The following is a 22,246-nucleotide window of genomic DNA, read 5'->3' on the forward strand; positions in this document are numbered from 1 at the left end:
AAACACGAGATTCTTTGCCAATTGGATTCCACTCTTGTCGCAATATATCACTGTCATATCTAGAACCTCAAACAATTCTTCCAAGCTAACAATGTATCCTTCCTCGGTTGTGCTTAAAGCAACATACTTTTGTTTCCTACTTATCCATAATATCATCGTAGATCCCATGCAGCACCCAGATGTGCTCTTCCTATCAATAATGTTTCCAGCCCAATCATCATCGATGTATCCATGAGCTCTCATATCTCTGGAAGTGTATCTCAAACCAAGATCTTTGATCTCATTAAAGAAATTTTGAGGTCAAAAATGGGCCTCAAAACAAAATTGTATAACCAAAATCAATTTTATAAGAACCAATAGGATTCAAAATGATGATGTCAACCATGTGGCATGATTCACTATTTTTGGAGTAAAATAATAAAAAATATAACAAAGTTTAAAAAACCACCTTTTTCAACTTGTATTTTCAACTTATCTCCCTACGGTTTTACTCAAATTTCGAGTACGAGCACCCGTTGAATGCAAAATTTAATTCTCCATCCAAGGAGTACCCATTTCGATGGACCCTACTACGCGAAAAATGGGAAATACATGAAAAACATGATAGCATTTTTCATGTATTCCTCATTTTTCGTGTACGTTTCTCATGTATTTCTTATTTTTCGTGTGGCAAGGCCCATCGAACTATGCAACATGGATACTCCTTGGATGGAGAATTAAATTATGCATCCAACGAGTGTTTCAACTCGAAATTTGAGTAAAACCGTAGGAAGATAAGTTGAAAATGACTTCAAAAAGTAGTTTTTCCTTTTTCCCCTGAAATGTTTGATGATGTAATCTAATCTTAATTTATTATTTCCACTATTATTTTATAATATTCCTTAGGAGGCACATTTTATGCCTCAAAATTTCTCTAGTGCGAACTCAGAAGCCAGCTCCTTCTTACGCTCAATCATCAAAGGTTCACTAGCTGTCAAGAATAGATCATCAACATATAAAACCAAAATCAAAGTGATACCTTGGACGAGTTTGAACTAGAGGTTCAACTCAACACTGCTTCTTGTGAATCCAAGCTTCACCAGGTAACTGTCAATTCGGGCATACCAAGCTTGGGGAGCTTACTTCAAACAACATAATGCTTTCATCAACCTGCAAACGTGACTCTTCCTATCCTGTACTTCAAATCCCTGAGGTTGTTCAACACATACTTCTTCATTGTACTTCTCAATCCTTCCATTTGCTTCATGTTTTATCTTATATAACCATTTTGAAGTTGCGTCAAACTTTACTTGAGGTCTCAGAACAACATCCCCTACATCATTCTTCATAATTGATTCATATTCTTTGGCCATGGCATCCTTCCAAAACTATCCTTTCATAGTCACTCCATTCTGCTCGAGATTATCATCACTCTTGATCCTACTAAAGAGGAATGGTCCCCTCGAATTCTTTTCATTTCGGCACCATAGCTCACTTTGATAATTAGAGTCGTGGACCATTGCTATAAGAGGTCTTCCAGTGACTTTATATAGTCCTTCCACTCTAGATCCCAACGTAAAGGCATCTCTCATTCGAGATTCTTTCAACCAGGAGAGGACCTTTCCATTGATGACAGCTACTCTCATTCCTTTACCTTCCAAGGCAAAAATAGATACCAGGTTCTTTAGTTCTGGAACATACAAAACTCCATAAAGAATAACAAATTCTTCATAGTCTACATCAAATTTTACAGTACCAAAACCCTTCACTAGATATGTAGTGTTGTCCCCAATAATAATCTTCAAACTTGTCTCCCTCTCAACCAAATTTGAGAGGATTTCCTTATAAACGAACAAGTGTCTAGAAGCCCCACTATCTACCAGCGAGCTATCATACAAATCCGAAGGAGAAGAACTAGAAAGGGTTGAAATAAGAATGAAATAAGAATATATTCTGATTAACTAGAAACTACATTACTTTCATACCTAGAATTCCTTAACTTCTTTTGAGGGTGAGGACTTTCTTCACGATCATCCGGAGCATCTTTTCTCCTTCTATCCTCTCCTCTTCTTCTATCATCATTACCTCAACTATCTTTGTAACTGGTGTTGTTGTAGCTTCAAACGGATCTTGGAGCATCTCTCTTTCTCGTACAGTCTCGGACATAGTGACCACGCTTGTGACAATTGTCTCGCGAGAAGGCCTATTTGAACCAAATGGTCTTCCTTTTCCCTTTCTCTTCTTGTCTTGAGTAACAAATGCAGTGGGCTCTCCTTCATGCTTTTGAATTTTCCCTCTAGAAATCATCCTAGATTCTTCTTGAGTGCATTTTCCAACTAGTTCATCAAATGACAAGAAATTGTTGTTATTACTTATGGTGGTAATGAAAGTTTCCCAGATAGGAGGGAGACCTCTAAGGGTTACCAACACCAACTCCCTATCAAGTACAATTTCCACAACTCTGCAATTGATCTCTAAGATGAGATATCCTCATGATATAGGATTGCACAAATTCTCCTTTATTCATTTTCATGTCTTTGAGTTGATATTTCAAGGAGATGATTTCATTCAAGTTGTTGACCTCATACATGCCAGCGAGCTTATCATACATATCCTTAGATTTCTTCAAATTTCCAACATAGAAAAGTAAATGATCTTGCAAAACATTAGCAATAATTTTCTTTGCTTTTAACTCACCTTTCTTGTATTTGTTCTTGGTAGCAGCGAGAGCATTTTACAAGGGCTCAAGAATTTTTCCTTGTATATACTCCAAGACATCATTGTAATCTGATATGATTTCCAACCTTATCTTCCAAGTAGAAAAATTTCATGAGTCTCCCAGCTTCTCAGCTTCCTTGACCTATGAGGTAGTCATTTTGACATGTTCAGATCAATGTGGAAAAAGTCGTACTCGGAATTAAATCGACAAGGGTCCAGAAATTGAAAAAGTTGTTAAAGTAGGGAGGTTTTTGAAAAAGTTGACAAAATTAAAATATATATATATATATACAAAATACAAAATATTCATTATTTTAAATCCAGTCTTTTTCAATAAAATCCGAATTTTTTCAAAAAAAAAAAAAAAAAATTTGTTACAAAAACTACCTCATTCACGATTTTTTGATATAAGTCTCGATTTAATCCCGACTTTTTCAATTCAATCCCGACTTTTTCAACTAGGAAAAAATCGGTCAATTTAATCGACTAGCCAAAAAAAACGTGTTTTGGGGATTTAATCCCGATTTTTTCCAGAGTTTTTCCACACAGGTTCAGATAGATTCCTTTAGCTTTTCCAAAGATGATTGCTCTAGCTCATCTCCTTTTGGGCGTGTCCTTCACCTTAAGCTTTGAAACCATGTTAATTTTCCACTGCTTTATGTTGTTACAATTACTTTAGCCTAATTCTTAACATCAATTAGCAATCAAATTTATCTTTCAAAAAACAATAGAAATCGTAGATAGACAGTAAATGACAATGAGCAATAATAGACCACAAGAGACGCCAAGATTTGGTCAAAGACTAGGGAAAAACCCCACCAATGGGAAAATCCTTTCAAATTATTTTTCTTATTAGATTGTCATAAATTGTTCAGCGAAGAGTACAATAATCCAATTTCAACAATGAGTCAAAGTCAATCTTTGACTATCCAAATAGACAAACCAAAATCCAACCTTTGATGAGGCTTCAAAGTCAACTCTAGTCAACTATCAAAGTATGCAATAAAGTGTGCCCTAACCAATCAAAATCAATGGTCAAATCAGCCCTCCAAGAGCTTCAACCAAAGCAGCAATGAATGCAATCACACTGTGAATTCCTACAATCATACGCGAATTCCTATAATCACACGTGAATTCCTGTAATAGAAAATTCCTACAATCACACTACAAATTCTTGCAATCATAAGCAAATTCATACAATCACATGTGAATCCTTGTAATAGCACGTGAATCCTTGTAATAGCATGTGAATTCCTGTAATCACGAATTCTTGCAATCATACGTGAATACCTGTAATAGCACGTGAATTCCTGTAACCGCGAATTCCTGCAATCATACGTGAATACCTGTAATAGCACGCGAATATTTGTAATTGAGAATTCATGCAATTTGTACAAACCAATGAGAGGAGGGGAGAGAATATGTATGTGATGATGAGTGTATCCAAATAAGGTTGATGTAACATGTATTTATAGGCGATGGAGGAGGGCTAATTAGCCTCTTAGGCCAACCTTAACAGTTTGTGTACCTGTGGGCTTGACTTCAAAAATGAACTTTTCCTTATCCAAATTCAACGCTTCAAAGGTCAATTTTGGTCCTCTCAGAAAGAGGAATCTAGTCCAATGATTGGAATTTTTCACTGAGCTGCCAAATTAACACTCAAAGCTCTATGATTACTGCAAAGGACAAGGCAATGGGCACGCTCTTCAATGATCTTATCTTACTTTATCAACTTTCAAAACATGTTTGACTTAGTGTTAAATGAGGTCCCATCCCAAAGACAGAGATATTCGTATCTCAAAAACCCTTGTCATGATTATCATACATCTCTATGAGTTGATCCTTGGTTATTTTTCCACACAACAGGGAGTTTCAAATTTTATTACGTACACTATTGAGCTGAAGTTAGAATGTGCTTTGTCACATAAATAATGGTGGGCAGTAACTCCTAGTACATATATTTATTTACATCTTGTTCCTAATCCCGTCTTTTACGCAAATACTTGCTTAAATTATGGTGGTTTTTGTATCAAGAAGTCGAATAGGTATCAAGGGTACTTAGTTGCTATGATTACTATTATTCAATCTGAGCCATGTACGTTCGACGAAAGCATAAAGCACCAAGTCTGGATGGATGCGATGAATGAGGAATATGAATCTATCAAAAAAAATGATGTCTTAGATATGGTTCCCAGACCAAAGGACAAGTCCGTAGTCACCTCAAAATGTCTATACAAAATTAAACATTGAGACAATGGGAGTGTTGAAAAATATAAGGTCAGGGTCGTTGCTCAAGGCTTCTCTCAAAAGGAAGGAATGGACTATGACAAGATATTTGCACTGATCGCCCAATATACCACTATATGATCAATTATTGTTCTCACTGCCTCTCAAGGATGGAACCTACTTAAAATGGACATTAAGACTGTTTTCTTGCATGGCTCGCTTAAGGAAGAAGTCTACTTCGAACAACCTCAGGGATTCGAAGTACAAGATTGAAAGACACATGTATGCAAGTTGAAGAAAGCCCTCTATGGGTTGAAGAAAGCCCTCAGGGCTTGGTATGAGAGGATTGATAGCTATCTTATGAAGTTGGGATATACAAGGAGTGATGTTGATCCTAACGTCGAAAGGTACATGCATCTCATTTTGGTCCTTTATGTAGATGATCTCTTTCTGAGAGGTGCAGACCCTCTCATTTATCAATGCAAGAGGGAATTTGCTTCCAAATTTGAAAAGAAGGACCTAGGTTTGATTCATTACTTCCTAGGCCTAGATGTCCGGCAAAAGCCAGGTGAGATTTCATTTCTCAAAGAAAATACATTGTGAAGCAGCTCGAGAGATGTGGGATGGTGGATTGCAAGTCTATGTCTACTCCACTGGAACTCAACTACAAGAAACTATGTGGTGTGAAAATTCCTACACTCAAGTCACCCCTACTGCAGCAAAACTGGCTTTACTTCTCCTACTTGATTTTAATATACATTATCAACTTATTTTCTGAATAATACTGAAGTAAATTACTTCTGCAGCCTACACCAAATTAATTTGATTACATGAAACAAGAAACTGAGCAAAGAACAAGGTACATAGGACACCGTTATGTTTGAACAAAATAGTCCCTGGAAAAACCCAATGCGGGAAAATCGGTGCAGTAGCTCTGAGGGTTTTATATTATTAAGCAGTAGTTCTGAATATAATGTTGGATGCCCTCCTAGCAATCCAGTTAGAGAGAAAAATATAATGGCATAAAACTGAGTGATATTACCTCACTTCACCCGGCAATTTCCGGCTAATCTGGCAACAGAACTCGCTGACCCCGACTATCTCTGCATTGGCCCTGCGTAGGCCCTGTGTCAGCCTTACAAGCTCTGCCTCAGCCCTGTGTTGTTTCTTATGCCTCCTAGAACTTTTGTGTCAACCTCTCCCCGTTGTTCTGGTAGTTTTGGGTTTTCTACATGAGGGCAACCTCATTTCTGCGCTGGCCCTTCTGGCTCTGCTTCAAGAATGTGTGGGCCTTGACTGGCCCAGCATTAGTCTCTCTAGATGTTGTGTTGCCTCCACTAGTGGCTCTCCACCTCTCTGCTTAGTATTCCTGAACTATCCCTGCCCCTCTGCTGCAGAATGATCACTTACTTCGAATTTCTCAGCTTCCTAGCCCCAGAAATTGAACTCTAGATCAATTTGTTCTCTCTGTATGTGTTTCTAAATGAACCCCAAGCCTCAATATACTTTTCTCGTTGAGACTTCAATAGCCAAGATTAAGTCTCTAATCAACGTCTAAGATTAAAACTTGACTTGATTCGCTTTCTAGAACATTCTCACCCATATTTTGATTAATACCCTGTTAGTGTCAGTTAGTTCTGCTTGTCACCAATGACCAAATATGCTTTTACCAAGTTTTGTTAGGGATCTCAAAGTCAAAGTTTATCATGTCACTAGGTTTTCAGAATAAAATTTGGTCACTGGCTAGTGTGTCTAGGTTGTCAATTACTCCTTTACAAAATTGCCATGTTTTGGTCACTGTCATCATACATTTGGATGTGCCATCTCTGAAAAGTTTTATGGTCATCTCAGTCTCATTATCATGGTTTTCATTCAGCTCACTATCATCCATTAGGTCATTAGGGTTTCAGTCATTGAATTTCTCATTCCATTCATAAAATTGGCATGTGAAGGAGTAGTGATACAAATTGGTTCAAAAAGGTTTTATTTCAAATGAGTATGTTGTAATAAGCTTCAAATAATCTCAAGTTGCATTCAAAGGTTCCTAAGCTACATGGTTTCCAAAGCAAAAGTGAGAAAGGCATAGTGTGAGCCACCCCACTACTATGAAAAGAAATCAACTTCACAAGCTACAAAAGACCATCATTGTTCATTTCTCTCATTCACTTCGTTGCTAAAGAAGCTCTCACTCATCATCAATCACTTCCTCGCCATTTTTTAGGGCCAAAGGCATTCCAAAAATTGATTTCAAACTCTTTCGTTGCATTTTTAAGCCACCTTGTTGCGTTTAGGGAGCACGTTGCGCTTTTCACTAGGCACGCTACGCTTTTCACTACACTTTGCGCTTTTGACAGTGAACGTTGTGCTTTTCTTCAAGGGTCATCAAACGCGTTTCTAAGGGTTTTAAAAGGAAAATCAAGTCTCCAACAAGGTTAATCAAGTAAGTTGAAGGCTCAGCATCCTTTCCATCAGTTTATTTCATAGTCTTTATGGTGTAAACCTCCTATTTGCCCCCACACTGTGTTTTTGTGGGAGAGCCATCATTTTCAGTTTGCAAACCCTAAAACCCTATTCCTAGCATACCCTACCCTCCTTTACACTTAAACACACTCCTAAAATCCTCACACCCCTCACTCTTATTCCTAAAACCTCCTATACCTAAAACCTAGCCCTACAATGTGTTTTTGGCAGCATTCATAGCTGGGACTGTGTATAAATTCCCTAGCTCTATTTCCTCACTCTTTCACTTCCCTCCACTTCCCTAAGTTCCCTAACATCCCTTACCATCTCATAAATTTGTCCTACACCCATTCCTACTCCCTAACCCCTTCATCCTATTCCCTCATTCCTTTCCCTTGTTTTTCCCTCTAGGGTTTTGCACTCACAAGTTTACTATGGAGAAGAAAAGAAGTCATACACCAAAGCAAGTCAAAAAAAGGAGACAAAGAACAAGAGGTCTCAAGAGGCATAAAGAGCAAGAGAGGGAGCCATCTCCTCCACTAGGTCAAAGGGACTTTGACAAATCATTTGCTGCACATAGGGACAGCTTTGCTTCAAAATATGTTTCTGACAAAATGAAGATGAATTTACAAAACTAATAGAGGTTTTTGTTAACCACGGACCAAGGAATAAAAACCTCCTTCATTTTATTAACAGGTGTTATGATTTGGGAGAAATACCCAAATACAGTTGCTATGGGAGAGTTGTTCAGTATTTTAGTGACCAACTACAAACTTGGATTCTGAACAAATGAGAAAGTACTTGTGAAAACTGGAGGAGGTTTTTGTTCATAAGATGCCAAGGTATAAAAACCTCTCTTTACTTTTCACAAAAACCTCCTTCATTTTATTCACAGGTGTTATGATTTGGGAGAAATCTCCAAAACACAGTTGCTATGGGAGAGTTTCTCAATATTTTAGTGACTACCTACAAACTTGGATTCCGAACAAATGAGAAATTATTTGTGAAAACTGGAGGAGGTTTTTGTTCCTAAGATGCCAAGCTATAAAAACCTCTCTCACTTTTCACACAGGTATCAGGGATTGGGAGATAAGCTTTCCTCATTTCAGCCTATTTGTCTGACTGTGCAATGTTCTGTTTTAGTCACCTTTTTGCAGAGAAGATTGTGGCCAATCAGAGATGAATCTTGGCAAACGGGAGGAGGTTATTGTTCAAAACATGCCAAAGAACAAAAACCTCTCATATTTTCAAAATTCTTTATGGTTAAAGAGATAGCGCTCCACCTTTCAACCCTATTTTCACATAAATTTGGCAATTTTTGGCACAGTCACCCTGCCAAAAGCATAGCGTGGGCCATGCTGCACTTTTTCTGGAGGGCTCTAAATGACAGAAACTCTACATGGTTGGATATCTCTTGACTTATACATCATCTTTGGACACTTGGCAGCCCAAATCATCAACTTTTGCAGGGTGAAAATGACCAAAAACCACATTAAAAACACCTTTTTGCCCTATTTTTGGAGGCCATGCTACGCTTTTTTACCAGTCTTGGGGGAATTGATTTTTGAGGGGTTGTACTTGATCATTTTCAGTGTTTAAGGATTCCATTGTGTAGCAAACAGAAAGGGCTTTCCAATGAGCTATCATGAGCTCAATTTGGAGTTCAGGAAGGCCTCCAAAAGTGGTTTGCAATCTCACATTGCGCTTTTCCCAAGAGGCTAGTTTCTTCATCAGTTCAACCTAGTTTGACTTTTTCACTTATGTAAATGATGTAATTGAGTAATACTAGTGTAAATATGATGTAATAGTGGGTGATTAGTCTTTGTAAGTGGTTTTGATGTAAATTTGGCCTCATTTATGAGAGTGGTTGGAGTCAAAGTTAATTGAAGAAGTTACTTTTAGCTTCCCTAGACAATAGGGTTTTATTAGAACACCTCATGAAGCAGTTCCTAGAGTCATGGATTCGACCCCTGAGAGTGGGGAGATGTTGTTTTGGTCTTTATGTATCATTTTCTCAGTGATAGAATAGGTTGGACATCAGAGGAGAGAACTATTGTAGCTTGTACTTGGACATTTTCTGGAAATCAAAGGATACAGTTTGCAGCTATTATCTAGGAATTCATGTGCAGTAAGTTTGTGATGTTGTTTTTTCTCTGTTATAACTTTATATGAAATATATTCATCTTCTCTTTCCATTTATCAATTCTTCAATGGTTTTCCTTACAGTTTATAAACAGAATTCTTTGCATAAAGCTCTGTTTTGATGGAAAAATCATTATGTGTTACTTTCTTTCTTGCTTAATGAATTCATGTTTCATGCTCATTAAGACCTTTATCTTCTTCTAAACACTACACTACACCGACAAACCCTAAATCCATCACAGAATCATTGCTACCTTACTCCTCCATATTTTTGCTACTGTAACCCTTTGATCCTTTGACATAGCTACCTGGTTTTCATCCTTATCCAGCATTAAAACCCTAAACTTTCAAGATCTACCTGAGCCTAGCATACCTAGCCTAAAATCTATTCCTTTTTCAGTCAATTCATTAGCTTTGATCATAGAGAGAGCCCTCTCTGGTTTGGTAGGGCTAGCTACCAAACTGAAAGCTTGGTCTGTGGTTACCTCCGTTGATCTCCTCTCAGTCAAGGACATTGTGGAGGATAACATACCCATTAATACTTTAATTTTCCTAAGTTGGGACTTAGGAACCCCATTAAAAATATTAATTATTTTAATAAAATACAATCCGGATGGAATTTCACCAAACGTTTTCTAGGTTCTTTAGAACTCACGTGCCTTAGCCTCTCCACCAATTTTCATGGCTAGAGCACATCTGATGCTACAAAAAAAACTAACACTCCCGCTTAGTGAGGAAAGTGCTCTAGCAACAATGTCCAACTACATGTTGCTCTGTCTTTGAAGCATCTCCTTTCCGCACTTTTCTTTTCATCAACATTATGCTACTATTGCTATTGTACTGCTGCCCATGACACTGCCACTACTACATCTGTGCTACAGCTCCCTCTCAAATGTTGCATCTGCTATGCTGCTAGCACTGCCACTGCTAACAGTGCATTCGTACTGCAACTCAGTTGCTAGGAGAAGCAACTAAAAAACACCCAAAATTACTGAACTCACTGTGTTCAGCATAATACCATGTGAATGTTGGAATCCGACTGCTACTAGTCTCTAACCCTCTGAATCTTCTGCGTTGTTGCTAACTTCTGCATTGTGCCATCTGCACTGCTACCAACCTTGTTATGCGTTGTTCAGTCTCTGGTCTCAGGCTACTGCATCTATCTCTCCAACCAACCCACTGCATCATCTGACACTAAGTCCATCTCGCTACTGCTGAATCTCGGGCTCCTGTAGCAAGGAATTGATCCAAGATGTGGACTCCTCAAGGATCCTGCGCACATGTAGTCCTCCCGACTATAGTTCTATCTCGCCCCATTTCCCCCTTGGAAATGCGTGGGCACTCATGGCAAACTCATCTTCGTCGATTTTTATTGGATCAACCTTAGGATCATGTTTCTCATCCTTATCCTTTTGCTTCAAAGGACATTGGGATGCAAAGTGGCCCATCTCACCACATCTGAAACATTTCACCTTCGAAATGTCCTTCCGCTTCTGCTTTTGTTGTCCCTTTGATGCTAGAGTTGCATTCTCCTCCTGCTTGGTCTTTGTGCCACTCCCATTGCTGCCATTGAGGTTGACCTTAACCAGATCCTGTTGAAGGGTTGCCCACATCTCCTCCCATGAAGGTAGTCCCCAATATACTTTGGACGAAGCCTTGCCATTCATCCGAGACTCCATTCAGGTTCGTCCTTACCATCGCGGTAGACAGAGGAATGGACCCCACTGCACCTAGCTGGTCTCTGGTGTCCTGAAGATGTTGAAGATGGGAGTTAACCCGCTCTCCCTTCTGCATCAATGTTCGCTGCAACTTTTGTTCTAAGTACATCTTCCACTTTTCAAAAGAACCTTCACGCAGTGAAGACAAAGCTTCCCACATTTCTTGGGTTGTATCTTTGCCCTGCAAGTGTGAGGCCACATGATCTCAAAATCCACCGAGTATGAACGTCTTCGCCTTTCCCTACTAAACCTTGTACTTCCTCTTCTGATCATTGTCCACAAGAACAGCCACAACACTTTTGATGTAAGCTTTGAAATCGTACTCCTCCAAAACAGCTAAGATTTTGGTCTTCCATATGATATAGTTGGAAGCTCCTTCCAACCTGTCCCAATCTCTGAGCCCATGTGATGCCATCTCACCCAAACTTTCGAATTGACTCTTCTAGTCACCGCTCAGTACTGGTTTGCTGCCAGGCAAGTGAAAAAAATTGAACTTTTGGCGAGAAAAGTCCTATGACGAGAAAATTCCCCTTCTATGTGTCTTCGCTCTTTTCTGACGGATTTCTACCCCGGCAAAAACTGTGCCCTTCAAGCACTGCACTAAGGCTCTGCATCACTCCCTCTGCCGCTGCAAGCACACGAACTGGAAATCGTACCTCTATCGACTCTCTCAAAGAGAGAATTCCTCGAAATCTCTGCTTTCCCGGCAAGGATTGTGCAATCCCTTCAAGGGGATTCGAATTGCTACCAAATGCAGCCATTGGTCTCTCTTCCCAATGCTAGATATTCTCTTCCTGTTTCAAAACCAATCCTCTGATACCATGTGAAAATTCCTACACTCAAGTCACCCCTACTGCAGCAAAACTAAATTTACTTCTCCTACTTGATTTTAATATAAATTATCAAGTTATTTTCTGAATAATATTGAAGTAAATTACTTCTGCAACCTACACCAAATTAATTTGATTACATGAAACAAGAAACTGAGCAAAGAACAAGATACATAGGACATCGTTATTTTTGGAGAAAATAGTTAAGCAATACTTATGAATACATTGTTGGATGCCCTCCCAGCATTCCAGTTATAGAGAAAAATATAATGGCGAAAAACTGAGTGAGATTACCTCACTTCACCCAGCAGTTTCCCGCTGATCTGGCAACAGAACTGGCTAACCCTGACTATCTTTGCACTGGCCCCGCATAGGCCCTACGTCAACTTTGATTCATCCCTACACTATCTCTTCTACCTCCTGGAACTTCTGCATCAACCTCTCCCGGCTATTCCGGAAGTTCTCTGGTAGTTTCTCTGCGCCAGCCCTTCTGGCGCTGCATCAAGACTGTGTGGGCCCACACTGGCCTAGCGTCAATCTCTCTAGATGTTGCGTTGCCTCCACTAGTGGCTCTCCGCCTCTCTGCTCAATATTCTTGAACTATCCCTACCCCTCTACTGTAGAATGATCACTTACTTCGAATTTCTCAGCTTCCTAGCCCCAAAAATTGAACTCTAGATCAATTTGTTTCGTGTGTGTTTCTAAATGAACCCCAAGCCTCTTGATACTTTTCTCGTTGAGACTTCAACGGCCGAGATTAAGTCTCTAATCAACGACTAAGATTAAAACTTGACTTGATTCGCTTTCTAGAACATTCCCACCCATATTTTGATTAATACCCATTAATACTTTAATTTTCCTAAGTTTAGACTTAGGAACCTCATTAAAAATACTAATTATTTTAATAAAATGCAATCCGAGTGGAATTTCACCAACGGTTTCTGGGTTCTTTAGAACTCATGTGCCTTAGCCTCTCCGCCAATTTTCATGGCTAGAGCAAATCCGATGCTACTAAAGAAAACTAACATGTGGAAGTGTTGTTGGGCCCAAATTGGCAAACCCTTCTGAGTATCGACAACTTGTGGGGGCCCTGATGTTCTTGGCAAACTCCCAACTGAATATATATGCTTCATTGTGAATAGGTTGAGTCAATTTATGGTCGAGCCTCATCACATACATTGGATTGCTGCTAAGAATCTCTTGAGATATCTTTGTGGCACAATCAACTATGGACTAAGATACACTGCCAGGAATTTGAGGCTACATGGATATACTAATGCTGATTGGGTTGGCAATGTGGTGGATCATAAGACCACATCTAGATGTTGCTTCTCATTGGGGTCTGCTTCAATTTCTTGGATGAGCAGGAAGCAGAAATCAGTTGCTCTAACCACCATCGAGGTTGAATACATTGTTGCTAGTATGGCCTGTTGTGAAGTTGCTTCGTTGAGGAAGCTCTTTAGTGAGCTATTAGAGCATGTGTTGGATACCACCATGATCTACTGTGATAACCAAAGTGGGATTCGCCTTTCAGAAAATCTTGTGTTCCACGACTGCTCCAAGCACATTGATATCAGGGATCACTTTATCCGGAATATGGTACAACACGGATATCAAGGATATGGTATCTGAGATATTCGGGGTATCATGGATCACTTTATCACTTTATCTCTTTCTTTGTCTGGAAATATGTCTGCAGGTACAAAGAAGTAATGCATGTGGCACATGGGCTACTACAGTGCACAGATCCTCCTCTGTGTGCTCTACCTCCTATCTCTCCTAGCTATCTTTGCTCAACTGTGGAACAAAATGCTCTCAAAAGAATGGAATACCTCGTCCTTCTAATGGCCTAGTTATAACACAGCCTAATAGCCTACTAGTGTTTAAAATTGACTACATCAACTCTTAACTAGAGTTACAATATAGACTCTTATAGATCTTTTACATCAAAAGCACGTGGCTATCCCCTTTTCCATGGATAATGTGGGCTGAAGCAGCATCCTCCCGAATTATAGGTGCGAAAACATGAAGGTCAACTTCTAAGTGGCATAACTTTTGCATACGGACTCTAATTGACGCGTTGCACCATTGGAAAGGTCTCTATGTGTAGAATATCACAAAAGGTGCGGTGCTAAAGTGGCAATTTTTACCTCCAAAAAACATTGTTTGATGCCTCAAAACGCTCCTGGAAGGTTTCATATCCCGTTTCGCCAAGCTGGGTCTCACCAGTAAAAACAGTGCCATGAGTTGATTCTTCCACTTTTTCCACTCTAAATGCATCAAGATGGATGACAAACAATATAATGATCCAATCTGGATCAGCAATGCTAGAACATTTTCTTATATAAATAAGAGATTCAAATAATCATTATTAGCATTAGATTTCATATAACATTTCATCATCAAGCAGACATACATAATAAAATTCATTCATTGCGCATGAAAGAGCAATGGTAAATTGCAGTAGAAACAAAAGACAATAGACACAAAAAATTAGGCCCAAGGTCAATGCAAAAACCACAATGGGAAAACCCACATATTCTTCCTTATGAGAGAGAGACAGAGACAGAGACAGAGATTCATCAGTACATCAAAAACAACGTCAAGATGATAGCCAAACCAATATCTAAAAATAAGAAAAAATCCCAAACTCTCCTCTTGAAATTTCATCCCTCCTTTTCTCCTCCAAGAATTCATTGGATCAGAGATACACAAGACAGATTCGATGTGGGAAAATGAGGAGAGGTCTCCTTTATATAGACTTTTGAAGGAGGTCGAATGGGTGCCTTTTGAAGCCTAGATGACTTGAAATAGCTTGAGGGCGACGTGGAAATACTTTGGAGGTAAATTACAAATTCAAATTATTAAATTCTTCATATGATGAACATATTGACCATGGCTACAATTATCAAAATAATCATCATTGAGTAGCTAGGCCAATTTTCACTTCAAACAATCTACTCTAACTTGTAATTTACTTGTTTCTTACATCGTTGGCTACTTAGCTTAGTCGTTTTACTTTGCATATCAAAGATATTCTCTAGCTTAGATTTAATCTTTCAAATTCGTCTTTGTAATAATCAATCTACCTCCAACTTTGTTGGTTGAAGTAGTAACTTAGGGACACTCTTTCCCTTAAGACTTAGTATTCTGAGATCGGAGCCCTGGCGAGGATAAGGCCTAGGGACGAGGCTCAATTGAACAGTGTTGCACACATCGCGATAAAATCGGAAAATCGCGATTTTTTTAAATTGCCGATTCAAAGCGCGATTTTTATCCAAAAAATCGCCGCTTTTTTTTTATAGCGATTTTTATCGAAAAAATCGCGATTTTTTCAAAAAATCGCGATTTTTTCGATAAAATCGCGATTTTTTCGCATTAAATCGCGAGGGGCGCGGGCAGCGGGGTTTTATATGGAAAAAAAGAAATTTTTTTTGTTCATTCAGCAGTCCGCCGCGGAGGAGAAGGAGGAGAAGGAGAGGAAGTGAGGGAGAGGGTTGCCGTCCGTTGTGGGAGCGAATCGAAGCGATTTTAGGAGGAATCCAAGCCAAGATCGCCAATTTGTCCATAAACCAGGTATGTAGATTAATTTTTTTTTGTTTTGGTTCTATAAAAACTTTGTTTTTCATTGTTTTTAAAGAATTTTTGGAAATTTTTCATTGATTTGGGATGGGTTATTTGTTATGACTATGAGAACCAATTTTTGATTTTTATTTTCTCATTTTCTTTAAACATTGTTTATTTTTTTTTATTTTTCATTGTTTTTTGGCATTTGGTTGGGTAACTTGGGTTTAGAAATTGGGATTTTGGAAATAATTAGCTTGTAATTTTGCAAATGCTAAATTGTAATTTGTATTTACTATTATCATTTATGTAATCCTAAATTCCTATTTCCTAATCCTTATTTTTCCATAGGTTTGCAAATTCAAAATTCAAAAACAAACATGCCAAGGAAATTGGATCCTTTCTGGGAATATGGTGACCCTAAAACTCCGAATGATAGACAAAACTTGCATTGCAAGTTGTGTGGAAAGGAAATATTCGGGGGGGTGTACAGGTTGAAGTTCCACCTTGCACAAATCCCTGGACATGATGTGGTGCCCTGTCTAAAGACAAATGCTGAAATTATCCAAAAAGCCATGAGAGCATTGGGAGAATTAGAGCACACTAGAGACGCCAAAGAAGAACTCAAAAGGCAACTAAAAAGGTCAGTTGAAGGAAGTGGGCCAAGTGGCACAGGTTCTACTGCAGCGTCAGTCAATCCGGTAGCTGCATCATCATATTTTGTTCCTCGAACCACACCTGGTTCACAACCAACTATTGGTTCAATGCTAAAAAGAACTGAAAAAGAAAAAGCTGACAAGTTGATGACAAAATTTCTCCTCTGGAGTGATATTCCTTTCAGCATTATAAGGAATAATCCATTTTTCCAACCTACTCTTGATGCTGTTGCCAGTGTTGGCCCGGGGTACAAACTCCCTTCTCTTCATGATTTCAGAGGCCGGCTTCTTCAAGATGAAAAGCGTGACTGCACCCAAAGATTGGAGGATTTTAGGGCATCATGGGCACAAACAGGATGCACTGTTATGTCAGATGGTTGGACTGACCAAAAGGGGAGAACCCTTATAAACTTCTTGGTTAGTTGTCCCTTGGGGACTATGTTTATCAAATCTGTTGATGCAACTCATCAAATCAAAGATGCAAAAAATTTATGTGATTTGCTGGATGTGTTTATTTTGGAGGTGGGTGCAGAAAATGTTGTCCAAGTCATAACGGACAATGCTGCAAATTATGTTGCTGCTGGTAGAATGCTTATGGACAGGCATCCTACTTTATTTTGGACACCTTGTGCTGCCCATTGTATTGATTTGATGTTAGAGGACATTGGGAAAATTCCCTTTGTCAAAGAGGTTGTTGACTCATCAAAAAGCATCACAAAATTTATTTACAATCACACATCTGTGCTTAGCTTGATGAGAAAATGCACCAACAACAAAGAGTTGGTGCGCCCCGCCATTACACGGTTTGCGACGAGTTTCATATCTCTTCAATCCCTCTTGAATTCTATGTGGGATTTGAAGAGAATGTTTCTTTCAGAGGAGTGGCGTGCTTCGACAATGAGCCGCAAACCAGAAGGAGAGGCCGTCTGCAGACTAGTTTCATACCAGGAGGACTTCTGGGCCGGAGTGCAGGAGGTGTGCGCTGTTACAGAACCTTTGGTAAAGGTTCTTCGGTTGGTTGATGGTGAGAAGCCCGCAATGGGCTATTTGTATGAAGCCATGGATAGGGCCAAAGAAGCCATTCGGTCCTACTATGATGACAAGGGAGATGATGGGTTCCAGAGACAACTCCTTCTATGGAACGTCATTGATGAGCGATGGAACAACACACTCCATCGTCCCATTCATGCTGCTGGCCTTTTCCTGAACCCTGCATTTTCTTATGCATGTGGGTTTAATTTTGATGTTGAGGTCGTGGAAGGATTATTAACCTGTGTCCAGAAGATGGTGAGAACTTCAGAAGAACGTATGGAGGCCTCTAGACAAATTGAGCAATATAAGTTGTCAGCGGGCACATTTGGCTTTGAGATGGCTGTCATTGATAGGACGGTTAAAATGCCAGGTATTTTTTAGTTTGTAGTATGTACTTTGTAACTTTGTTTCAAATTTCATTGTTTCTTCAAATTCCATTTTTTTCTTATGTTTATTTAAAATTTTCTTTGTAATTTTGTTGTAGACGCATGGTGGAAGATGTATGGGGGCAGAGTACCCCTTTTGCAAAATCTTGCCGTGCGGATCCTCAGCCAAACATGCAGCTCCTCGGGATGTGAGCGCAATTGGAGTGTATTTGAAAAAATACACAACAAGAAGCGCAATAGGTTAACACTTAAACATTTAAAATATTGCAAATTTCCAAATAAATTTTTGAATTCATTAAAGTTTTAAACAATATTTTTTTTATAATATTAATTATTAATTTATTATTTCATGAACTTTGTACAGGTTGGAGTCCCATAGACTTAATGACATGGTCTATGTCTACTACAATCTTCGATTGTGGGTGAAACAACTAGAGAAGACACCTGATACGGAAGCCATCTCATTGGATGGGATTGACACCACTGCTGAATGGAGGGTTGAGACCGAGAGGCCTCTCATGGATCCCACTGAGGATTGGTTAGTGCAGGAGGAGGGGGAGGAGGAGGGGGAGGAGGAGGAGGAGCAGGAGCAGGAGCAGGAGCAGGAGGAGGAGTTGGAGGAGCAGGAGGAGGAGGTGACACCGCCTACCCGGGCTACCCGGGCTACCACTACCACCAGTAGAGGACGTGGTCTCCGTCCACCTCAGCCTCCTGTAGCTGCTACTACTAGTTCTTCAGCTTCTAGAGCACGTCAGACTCCACTGCCATTTCCACCACCACAGGCACCAGCTTCTACATCTAGAGGGAAAGAGAAAGCTGTGCCATATTCTCGCAAGAGGGGCAGAGGAAATCAATAGGATTAGACTTTCATTTTATTGTATATGACATTATGACATGATGAGATACATTATCATATTTTTTGTTGATATTTTGAGGCTGAGTTGGACTTGGGACTCAGGACTTACTATTCAGGACATGATTCAATGTTATGTGTGATTTTAGCGCTAGAAATGATATTGAACATCTTATATATTAGTTTTTTTATCATATTTATGTGTCAATGTATTTATTTTATGTTGTAGATGGTTTAGATATTAAAAAAATTGAAAAAAATTGAAAAAAAATGAATATTTTTGTGCCAAACGATTTTTTCCCGCTTTTTTCCGATTTTTTCCCGATTTTAACGATTTTTTCCGCTTTTTTCCCGGCGCCGATTAAATCCCGATCGCGATGTGTGCAACATTGCAATTGAAACTTCTTCAATTTTTGCAACTAACTAAAACTTAACTTAAAATAAATCAAGAATACATTCATCTACATTTATCTTGCAACCCTTGTCCTCTTATTTTACAAAGTTTATCTATTTTGGGTGATTGTCATTACTTCAAGTACATGCATTTTGTTTAACAAACAATATTGTTAAATTGAATCACTTATACATTATGATTAATAAGGAGAATTTCCAATGCACGATCTAAACACCTACCTTTCCACAGCACTTCTGTTAGCTATTTTATGGTTCAGTTTTTTACCCAGCCTATTGATAGAAATCAATCGTTTTTTTTTCCAGATGCTCTTATTTTTTCCTTTTTTTAATTTGTTTACTCCCCTTAAAGCCAAGGGAAAAAAAGATTGTGCTAGATTGACTTCTCCTACCTCTTGGAGAAATTAGTGCATTCATCCCCAAAAAAGATCTAAGTTTAGGGCTGGAAAGGGGTAGAATTCAAGTAGAAATATCGATCTAAAGATTCATTCCACATTCAATTTTGTAAGTACCACTGAAAACTCCTAATCAATCATTTTTTACTTACAAATGTTTCAACGTAGGATCTTCGACTATCAACTTCTATCCTTTTTTCCCTTTTTCTTTTTTAGGTCGAAAAGCAAAGTAGACCCAATATTCAGAGTAATTTTAAGGCCAAGAGCGGAGATATAAGAGTAACAAATACTTTGGAGTACACTAGTTGTACCCAAGATAGTGTTTATAAAAAATTCCCGAGGATTTCTAGATATACGACTCGGAGAAATCGACGCAATACACCCATTCGATTGGAATCAAATGAATTTTGTCCTATTTTGTCGAATGACCGAAAATGAAAACGTTAAACCCAGAGAACCTTTCGAGGATTTGAGAAAATCATCGGGGTCTAATTGAAATCTAAGGTTTGTGTTGATACATCTATTGAGATCTCGACAAGATAATTCCTATAAATCATCTATATTAGTTCATTTCTACAAAACTGATATCACACGAATAGGGTAAAAGATCATTCAAAGGGCCTATAGTAATTTATCATAGGGATGAGCCGACTTGAAATTTTGGCACTATAGAGTCTTCTAATAGAAATGCTAGATTGTCTCGAATCATCTTCATTTCTCCAGTCAGTCAGGCAACAAACCATCAAGTATCTCAATATTTTCCCCAATATATTTATTCGTGTCCAAAAGCATTTGTGTGCTCTTGTTCAAGTCATATGAAGGTAAATTCTCATGTATAGTTTTCAGGGGGGAATTTCAATTTACCTATCACAATAAAGTTTACGTTCGGTTCGAAGAGCATCTCGAGATTCAGGGGACTGCGGATGATATCACCAGTAAATATGTTCCTCCTCATGTCAATATGTTTTATTGTCTAGGGGTTGCTTCTTGTTCAAAGGCTTGTAGATTATCAACTTGACTTCTTTACTTCAGATTTTATCCCTTCACTGGTAGTTGAAAATTTTTGTCCTTCTAGCTGCAAAAACCCTAGCCTCCTTCGCACATGTGAGAGATATAGACAGAAAAATCAAAATTTTGTCTTTTCTTCTTCCTTCTAGACCTTTGCTTTCCCTTTTAGTTCTTGTCGTTTTTCCTAGATCGAATGAGTGAGTGAGTCTCCAAATGAGGTTGAATGATATCTCATATATAGCCTTTAAAGGAGGACGAATAGCCCTAATTAGGTTGACTTCTTTACTGCCAGGCCGACTTGGTCTTCGATGGATATTTTGACATTTTTTACTCAAAATTAAATCCTTTTGAATTGTTACAAAATACCCAATATGGTCTAATACATGTGACACTTACTCTTTTGACTTCTTGACTCTATGAGAAAACCTAGAAGCACACAACAAGTGCTTTGACCTAGAACAAATTAAACTTGAGCATGAAATAAAATAATAATAAAAAAAATCCTTTTTCTTTTATATGAAATGTATAAAATCAAGAGTACAAGAAATATTATGAAGACCGACTTTAGTTACAAATTTCAACATTTGACACATGATAAATTTTCTTCTTAACTCAATAACCCCTAGAAGCATGAATAACATGCTTTGACTAGAAAAATAATAATACAAATAAGTTTCTTTTTATTCTTTTCGCTTTTTACAAGAAATAGATATTGATACAAGTACAAAGATAATTATGAAGACCGAACCTAGTTACATTTTTCAACAATGCAAAGGCGCCATGGGAAAAGGGGAAGAACATGAATTAGGATGGACCCATGGGTCATTCCCTCACCCCTAAATATGCAAAAGACAATAATCAAATTCAGCAATCTTATCTTAAAATCTTCCTTGGGCATGGAGCCCTGCTTGATGTCCTCAGGCTTATTTTGAAAAGGGGGGAGGGAAAAACAATTGCAACAATAAGGTATACCCCTTCTAGAATCATACTAAAAATGGCTCATATGCCTATCATCCTCTTTCCCATTAGCAACTACATCATATCTTGGGAAAAACCACAATTTCCATCCTTTGAGCAAAGGAACCAACTCCTCCTTCAAACTAGGGAAACGAGCCTCAAGGCATGCATCCATTTCTCGGTTATCATCATCAATGACAAACTTAGGGCTATGTTGTTCGAAAATGAAGAACAACCCCTTTTCAATGACATTATGGGGAGAAGGATCTTCCTCAATCCTCTACTAACTAGGGTTATTAAACTCTTCGTCAACAATTGCAACATCCTTCTTGGGAGGATTCACATTATTTTGAAACATAAAGAAGAAACCTTTCCATTCATCAAGATGGGTTTCATAACTTGGAGCCTTTGGAGATGCCTTATATTGATCCACATTATTTGCCAAAAGGGGCACAACACTCCCTTTTTCTTGATCATCATGTTCGATCTCCTAACCTGCAGACCATAATTCATCCATATATTCGCCATGAGCTTGATTGTCATGATCCTTTGCATTTGCAACTTCCTCAGAATCGAAACCCATGCACGTCCCAACCCCTAGTGGGCGATGAATAGCGCCACCTTTAAGGGGGTAAAAACTACTATAAGTCATTCACAACATGCTCTCATTTCCTAGAGCTTCAAGCAATAATACAAAGAAAAATCAAGAAAAAACAAAAGGCAAATAAAGACAGGTGGGAAAACAAAGGTTCGAGTAACTCATGCATCCACGATTACTCCTAACATTTGTACACCCAATAGGTTGACTTCCTCATCATTGGTACTCCTTTGCCCATGGCATTAAGCCCCGAGGCCCCTTCATCCCCATTTTGTTCCATTATTATTCACACAAAACCTATTGATTGAAAGAC

The 22,246-nt window shown here is 38.6% G+C and overlaps 2 protein-coding genes across 3 annotated transcripts in view; one reads left to right on the top strand and one right to left on the bottom strand.

The window, feature by feature from the left end:
* PARP1 (poly(ADP-ribose) polymerase 2) overlaps positions 1–22,246 on the bottom strand; it is a 517,112-nt gene that overhangs the window by 25,207 nt on the left and 469,659 nt on the right. The gene's annotated exons all lie outside the window — the stretch shown is intronic.
* On the top strand, positions 17,824–18,758 carry LOC149149418 (uncharacterized). The gene is made up of 2 exons (XM_089440834.1): positions 17,824–17,951; positions 18,076–18,758. The coding sequence occupies exons 1-2, from the start codon at positions 17,824–17,826 to the stop codon at positions 18,566–18,568; spliced, it is 621 nt and encodes a 206-aa protein (XP_089296960.1). The 3' UTR covers positions 18,569–18,758.

The sequence above is a fragment of the Pinus tabuliformis genome, chromosome 9 (genome assembly GCF_031772625.1).
Source record: "Pinus tabuliformis cultivar Carrire ecotype Pingquan chromosome 9, CPIR1, whole genome shotgun sequence".
NCBI lineage: Eukaryota > Viridiplantae > Streptophyta > Pinopsida > Pinales > Pinaceae > Pinus > Pinus tabuliformis.

What these genes read in the sequence shown, in the direction of transcription:
- LOC149149418 (XM_089440834.1), top strand. Translation starts at nt 17,824, where the DNA reads ATGTATGGGGGCAGAGTACCCCTTTTGCAAAATCTTGCCGTGCGGATC. An exon ending in CACAACAAGAAGCGCAATAG is followed by an intron (nt 17,952 to 18,075) that starts GTTAACACTTAA and finishes AACTTTGTACAG; the next exon opens with GTTGGAGTCCCATAGACTTA.